Below are 8,264 nucleotides of genomic sequence, written 5' to 3'. Positions count from 1 at the left end.
TGTTCAAGGCCAGGCTGGAGAAGCCTTGAGCAACCTGATCTAGTGAGGAGGTGTCCCAGCCCATGGCAGGGGGTTGGGACTAGATGATCTGTAAGGTCCATTCCAACCCCTAAATTCTATGATTCTATGATCTTATGGTAGCAATATTAGTTGATTCTGTGATGTGAGGTGTCCCCAAATCTCATTCCTTCAGGGCTGTGGGGATTGTGGTTTGGAGCTGTACTTCACCACTGCATGTGCATCTGTGGATCCCTGTTCTCATTATTAAAAGCAGCAACCCTCAAGAAATAATGAGACAGTTGTTTGATGATCTATTGACATGCTCCAGAACAGTTGGTGTTAGGAAATAAACACTACTCTCCCCAATATTGAATAGGATGTTTAGCATGTCTGTAATTCCCAGAACTGAAATTTGGTCAGAATCCTAAAACTGACATTAAAATTATTACATGACCAAAGGGCTCAGACTTTGGTGATTTACTGTCATACAGCAAGTATAAACTGATTCACACTCACTGGCCACCTGCACCCTGCCAGCCCCATAGCAAATGTGATGTGCTCAGAGTTACCTGAGCCTGTTGTCACTGCAGCCTGAGCCACACGTAGTACCTTGACTGTGGCTGAAAGCTGATGCATGGTAAGCTGGGAACCCACAGTAACTTGATCATGTTTCTAATGTTTCACTCTTGGAACTCATGTGAAAGCTAGCAGGACTAGATGTAAAAGTAAAATTAGATTAGGTGAGTAAAGTTCATTTTATATAAGGAATATTGGCTAGAGTAATCAGTGTTTATCCCAGGAAAAGTTTCTGTATCATGCCAACGACACAACAAACCACTGTCTTGACCACAATCTCCAGCTATTGCTATAGTCATTATTCACAGGAATGCTAATTTTCAAAGTAGAATATGTGTGTAGATAAAGGCAAATAGCTTTCTCTCATGGGCCACTGCTTTAACTTGATTTCTGATAAAGGGAAGCTTCTCTTCTTCCTTATTCAGGGGAAGTTTTTTGTGTGGAGCATGCTGAATAGAAGCATAGAATGCAGAAGAGAAGGTAACAGTTAGAAGACAATACACTGATTCTCCTATGGTAATGAATACAAATAGCCTACATTCTTTGCACAGCCCGACATAAGGCAGGTGGGTATAATCTCACACAATCACCAGATGAATTGCAACCCAGGCACAGTATAAGGGTGGTGCCCTAAGTAAATAAAGGAAAAACCCTGACACAGACTGTGCCAGTCCACACTGCTCCCATGCCGAGTACTCGGCGTGGGCAAGGGCCCCGTTGTGACACTCATGCCAGCACGTGTTTCTGCTCTGGAAGTCTGTTATTGAAGGCAAAGGCTCTGCCCTTCCCAGGGTGTCAGTAACAGTGTTGCTCCAAATGTGGACCCTCTCAGGGTGTAGTATGATCTCAAAGTGGACATTTTGTATAAAGAAGCAGGAAAATCTAAGCATGTAAATTTTTCAGTGAGATAGATGTGTGTGTGTGTATCTATCTCTATTTTTTTCCAGTCAATTGTCTGATTTCACAAAGTAAACTAGTTAATTTGTGCTTGATAAAGGGTAGTACATAACTTATTTTTTTCATTATTTTTAAAACCTCTCTAAAGTATTATTTACAAAATGGGCAATGAAAGTTACAGTGGAAGCTTGAGACAACTGAATTCTTTATGAGAACATTTTAGTTCAAAGAAAATCCCTCCCTGATTATTTCTGTAGGCTGTTAAATCAGATGACAGACAAAAAGGAAAGAAAAATTACCTGTACAGTATAGACAGCAGGTCAAATTCAGGACAAGTATAACTCCACCCAGAGTTATCAGCCAAGCTACCTTTGGCCAGAATCAATCCTTTTCCTGTAACTGTACATATCTTGTGTCTTTTGTGCTCAACTTCACAGACACTTAAGCAAATGTTGTTGTCCTGGGGTTTGTAAATGTGTCATTGATGGCACAACTGTATGTGTAGCTCTGCAATTGTGACCTGGAGTTTCAGGCAGGTTGGAAAAATCTCATCATATATAAACCACCATAGCTTTCTGTTCCTTCTGTGTCATGCAGCCTATGTGGGCTTTAATATGGCTAACCAGAAAATGAATGTGCAGATTTTTACTTCAAAAATATATGCAAAAATGTGCAACTATTTTGTTCTTCACAAGTGCAGATTGTTCTGTGCTGCCTTTATAATTGTGCTAATTAATGTTTTTCAAAGATACATGGGTCTAACCACAGTACTTTTTAAAAGCTGAACCAAATCCAAATTCCCAAGGAGTTTGAGGTAATTTATTAAAAACTAATTTCAGGAATTTCAGGAATTAAGGATGATATTGTGAATATAATACTGGAATGCAAAAGATTATTATTCATTTTCTTGAAAACACAGAGCAAAATTATCCTGGGAATTTTGCCAAAGTTGAATTCAGCCCATTATAATTAATGTTGCTTCAAGATTAAAACATTACCTAGCCCCCAAAATATAGTTCCACGTTGACTTTTACCTTGCAACTCTTCCCCGAAGATCTCCCAAGCCAGAAAGCTGACGCATTTCCAGACTCTTCAGGGTGGAATTTGTTCCATAGCTGAGGTTGTCTCTGACACGTATCTGTTCCTGCAGCATCTACGAAGCATTCATATGCAAATAAAAACTCAGTATGTCACACTTAATGTACACTTAAAATGTCACTCATTATTTTTCACTAGTTCATTATCCTCAGATACCATTTCATTATTCCTTTATTAAAAGCTTTGTCTTGTACTAAACTGGATACCTTTTAGGTATATTAGTATTTCTTATTAGCATCCAGTCTGCACATAAATAACATAATATGTACAAAGTTTAACTTGACAATGAAATGAAGACTTAAATATTATTTTTCATCCTTTCATTTTCCCCACCACACCCTTGTTGCTCACTGCAGCAGAGGTCAGACATGAAGTCATGTATCTGCATACGATTAGGTCATAAAAATGAGCAGTTGGGTTTGGTTACTTGGTGTCGTCAGTGAGTCGGAAGGGAAAGAAAGTTTATTATAGAGCTAAGGCATTTCCTAGTGTTTATACAGCACAGCCTTTGGGCTGAAGCTGAGCTGGGTATTAGTGTCGCATTAATTCATTTTTTCAAGATTTTCCAGTGCAGCTTTTGAAAGCAAGCTTAATAGAGCCACAAAGGCTGCTGTGTTTATATGCTAATATCCTGTGCTCTTTTCATAGCCACTGAAAGAATTATGTAATTTGCAAACACTTTTTCAAGTTGTAAAAACAATTTATAAGCTTACAGGATCTTCAGACCTTGTCTGACCTTTACTTGTCCTGTGGTAAACTTGCTTATGAAATTAGCAGGACTAAGAAGCTGAGATGGCATTAGTCCTGTGAAACATTCCGAACATACCTCGATGTCCCGATTGAGCTGCCTCACTATTGCCGTTATGTTTCGGATATGTTCTTCCAAGAGTTGCCTAGCCAACCGGTCACCCCCCCCTTTGTTCTGCATTCTGTGCAGAGTGGAAACAATGTCCTCCTTAATGCGAAAAGCGTGTTCCACAAGAGCTGCTGTTGTTTTCTCATGGCTTAGGATTCTGTCTTCCAGCTGATCCACCAGGCTCGCAGATGCCAGTGGGACTGCTGTCAGTGCCTGGCTGTGCAGTGGGATGTTCCGGACCCGTCTAGTGAAGGAGAACATCCAGATATTGTTTAGTTCTCACACCAAACTCTGCAATGTCTTTCCACTGGAGACAGCACGATACTATCTTAGTTTTAGCAGTGCTGGGGAGAAGCACCAAAATACTCACAGGGTGAGGGCCCACTGCTACAAATAAGTGGGTGCTGTGTTGGCTACTGTGTGTATCTTGAACAAAGGCAGGTCAGGCTCTTTTTCATACTCTTTAGGGAAGCTTACAAAAGCATAGGATCTTAGGAAAAGGACATTAGCATAATAAAAATAGTTAAAATTCAGAACTATAATTTGATTAAGAATCAAAATTCAAACCCTCTCATTGAGTTTCAATAGTAATGCTATTTGTCTCTACAGTTTTCAGGCTTAATCAAAGCTGTAACTGTAGAAGGCAGATATTGCAAATCAAATGGAAACACACTGAGATTAAAAAGAGGTAGCTTGTGTCGATTCCTTTTTTTCAGTCTCTGTAGCTACCTTGTAATACCCTGCAGAAGCTTGTTCCCTCATGAACTGGACAGGAGCACATGGGGGTATAGAAACTCAGGAGAGACCAAAAGTCTGACAAGCTTCTCCCAGTCTTAGAAGTCAAATTTTCCCCTCAAATAGCTTAAATTTGGGTACCTTGAAGAATTGTCTAGATTTTTCAAGAGAGCTCTGCACCGAATAGCTTCCATGGAAAGCAACAGAGTTCACAGGTGCTGAAAGTAAAACAATTTGGCTGCTAAGGCATGCAAGCTTTTCCTGACACTATGTTCTGTAAAGAACAATGCAATTTTTCAGAAACATAAATGGAAGATACAAGTTCAACATGACTTTGAAAGAGGAGATATTTTTCTTGAAACTCCATTATTTACTGTCTATTCTTATGTTGTTTCCTGTTAAGGAGCCAAATTAACAGTTGGGTTTCACCATGGTGATATTGATAGAGATGTATGAGGACTCCAACAAAGGTCACTTTTGGATCTGAGTTTTCACACTCATTCTGTGCTGTTAGAAGACTAGCTAAAGTATAGGATTCTTGGACTTCTACTCTGTTACAGTTTAAGCTATTTATTTTCTTTGGGAAATAGTTAAGTAAAAGCTGAGTAAGGATTTGTCATTTCGGCCACAATTTGAATGTCTATGGTATTTCACTTTGCTTTGCATTCTAATGCCAAAGTCCCAAGTCACAGCATTACTATTTAAAGGGAATTAAGAGACACATAATACTCTGCAATATTAAGATTTTATTGTTTACATTCTGAACTGTACCTTTCAGAAGGGGCAAGAGTTGGGAAGATTGGGCTTCGGTGGGCCATTTTCTGGTCAATAATTTATGTCTGTTGAAAAAGTACACATTGAATTATTGAATAGTTTATATCTGGCACTGAAATGACTTAATGCTTCTGCTGTAAGTGAACCTTTAAGCAAAGTTTAAGATTATGCTGACACCTGTGATCTTGGCATTCAAATATTGCTTATGCAATAAATGCAAATAGAAATTGATACAAAAGAATGAAGACTAAAAACTGCTAAAAAGCTTTTTATAGTGAAAAAGATACTCTTGAAAAGGCAAGGTTGACAGCCTTGAAACTAAAATCTGCTGTTGACACACAGAACTGGTTTGGCAGGACAGAGGCAAACAAACTTCTTGTCCCCAATCTGTCTACTGGTCTCAGACATCATCAATCAATGAAAAATAAAGTAAGATCTACAGAACTATCATAAAACTTCAGAAAGTATTGACCGGAGAATGAAATACAAATGTTTCATGACAGTAGATTATTAGGGGTAAGGTGTTTTTCAGCTTAAAGCATTGGAAGTCAGAAACCTAAATAAAATGTGAGACATCAGTACAGTTAGCAAAATTGAGTCTTATTAATTTGTCTTCAAATCTAAATGACCACACTTTATATTGTAAGTTAATTCTTCTGTGGTAAGAATATAGATTCTGGCTTTAATTTTTAGACCCAGCCAGCCAGACTGCGACAGACGTCGCAGCAGAGTAGTCTATTGAATTGCTTTGGAAAGAGATTTTACATATCTTACTGCGAGACCAGTACCTGGCTCAGCAGCTTTGTCTGCTGACGGAAATTAAATTAATGAACAAGATGTTAGCCTCAATCAAATCCAAGTATTCCACCCTATATAAAACAAATCGTCATCTCTAAGTATAAAGAGAATGAGCACAGCCTGAGCCTGAACTCCTTGGGATCCTAAAATCCTCCCTGAAAACTAAAGGCTGATGTATGAAAAGAATTTTTCAATTGCTGATGAAATCCTGTGCAACATGCTGTACAAACAGAAAGAGAAAAATAGGGTTATGGAAATAAGATAGTCAAATATCCCTTGCGAAGACACGACAGGGCTGCCCTCCGAGATGTCAAAATGCAAAGCATGTTTGTGCTGTAGAGCTGTATGAAAGCACTGCCTGAAAGCAGAGAGCAAACATTGTCACAGTGTGTGTGTTCTATTTATAGCACGGTGCTTCGGAAACTACAAATTAGAAAATAAAATAGTTTTAAGAGAAGCTGGGTTGCTGAGCAGCAATGACACTAGGCCGGAATTCAGGTCTGATTTTAATTCCTTGCTCAATCTCTGATCCTGTTGACTTTGGACAAGTTATTTCCATGCCTAATGACTCAGTTTCCCTATATGGAAGAGAGATAACGATACCTACCTCCTTGTTTAAGTTCTTACATGGCTATAAGCAAAAAGCAGAGTATAAGAGCTGGGTATCATTATGATGACTTCTGCATTCAAAATGCTGCACAGACACTGAATGTCCAGTCCTGCAATCTGCTCCTCACACTCGTCGTTTCCCAGTTGTTTGTTTTTAAGCAATGCCACCACTCTGCAAGGTGTCCCTCCTGGCTGTACCACCAGGCCACACAGTAACCAGGCACCCAGTTCTCAGCGGACCTGAGCTCATGTACTCTTAGACCTCTGGGCCTTAACTCATTTTTATCTTGATGTACTGAAGCATTTAAACACAGTTTAACTGTAAACAGAGGAATTATCCCACTGATATAAGAAGAGCTATGCGTACCACAGCAGCAAAGCACTGGATGCTACCTAGAAAAATGAAGAACAAATATTAAAGTCCATATATCTAGCAGTATCTTACTGAAATACACCTTATAAAAACAGCCAAACAGTGTTTTAATCTTATGGCATTCGGTATCTACTTATCATTGATTGGGAAAAAAAAAATTGCAGCAGAGTAAGCATAGGTCTGTTTGAAGTTTTAACTTTTTCTGCCAGACTACCATTAGACATGCAGCTAAATGTAAATACCTGGAGAAATTGTGCACATGAAACGAAAGTTACACAGATTAACTTCTCATTCATTTCTTACTGCTAACTTAAGCACTTCACTCAGTACACAGTGAAATATGTCATCATCACTTCTCAGATTTCTTGATCTGATCTGACAACCAGAAAGGATGTGTCTAAGATCTTGTTCAGCAATTCTACAAAACTTTCCTGAAGTTTGGAGATATTTGCAATAAAATATAACAGGTAAATCTCAGAACTAATGACAAATTATTTCTCTATGAGTGTGTTTAATACTGATTTAGACTAGTAAATATAAAAGGAAAAAAACCACAAGATGTTCTGATGTCTAGATTCAGAGAAGTGCAATTTCACATGGCTTCAATTTTAATGGCAGTGAACTGGGATCAGGTGAGATACCAGCTGAAATACAGGCTACAGGTATTTAATTTTTTTTTGTAATGTTGTCTCCTGCTTGATACTGCTGTAGCAATTTAAGTCATGATATATTAACCTGGTAAATTTTGGTTAATTGATTTAAATTACTGAATATTCCAAATATAGTTTTCACGTGGATGAGAAAAGATTTTTCCCAGTTGTAATTGGTATGCCTGATTGCCAAAAATAACAGTTCACTTGCTACATAAGGCAGCTTTTCCATACAAACATGGAGTACTTCCTTATCATTTCTTTAAGTCACTGACATCAGATGTGTAAAGGCTTGAAAAAAAAATCAGCCATGGGACATGACGAAGAAACACTTTTAGCAATGCGCAGTTCACTCCTCGCTGTTTGTGTTGTGGCATCCCTTCCTCACTTCTCACACTGCTTTGCTCGTGTTTTTTCTGATCATGATAATCTTCCATGATAATCTACGTCTAATACTTGCAGCAATGTCTGTGCACCTCGGAGTGTTTTTCACGTTCATTCTCACAATATGCCTGTGAGGCAGGAAAGCATTATTATCTCTGAAAACAGAATTTCCTTCTGTAGGGATGTGAAGCACGGGGCGGGCTATGTGACTTGCCACGAGTCACACGGGAATCAAAGCAGACTGAAATACCTGCCTAGGCAAACACTTTAATCACTCTTTTCTTCTTAAAATAGAAAGCGCTTTGGTCGCGGGCCCACCCCCCCCCCCCCCCCCCCGCCACATCCTTCCCGGCGTTACTCCGGAGTGCTCTGGGGCGACGCTCCGGAGTAAGTGAACAAGTCCCCGCGCTGCCGCTCGGCAGAGGGACGGGTCAAGCCCTGGCTGTGCCGGGGAGAGCCAGACCCTCGCCGAGCCCTGCGCACGGCGGTGGCATCTCTGCACGCGCTCGGTGCG

General features: G+C 39.5%; 1 protein-coding gene across 1 annotated transcript; it reads right to left on the bottom strand.

The window, feature by feature from the left end:
• Positions 1-2,503: 2,503 nt before the first annotated feature.
• On the bottom strand, positions 2,504-4,980 carry LOC103807237 (protein FAM81A-like). Its single transcript, XM_009079958.1, has 3 exons — positions 4,934-4,980; positions 3,398-3,671; positions 2,504-2,626 (listed from the first exon to the last, which is right to left on the bottom strand). The coding sequence occupies exons 1-3, from the start codon at positions 4,978-4,980 to the stop codon at positions 2,504-2,506; spliced, it is 444 nt and encodes a 147-aa protein (XP_009078206.1).
• Positions 4,981-8,264: the final 3,284 nt, after the last annotated feature.

This window comes from Acanthisitta chloris, unplaced genomic scaffold (genome assembly GCF_000695815.1).
Source record: "Acanthisitta chloris isolate BGI_N310 unplaced genomic scaffold, ASM69581v1 scaffold37268, whole genome shotgun sequence".
NCBI lineage: Eukaryota > Metazoa > Chordata > Aves > Passeriformes > Acanthisittidae > Acanthisitta > Acanthisitta chloris.
This window is presented reverse-complemented; position numbering and strand designations above follow the sequence as displayed.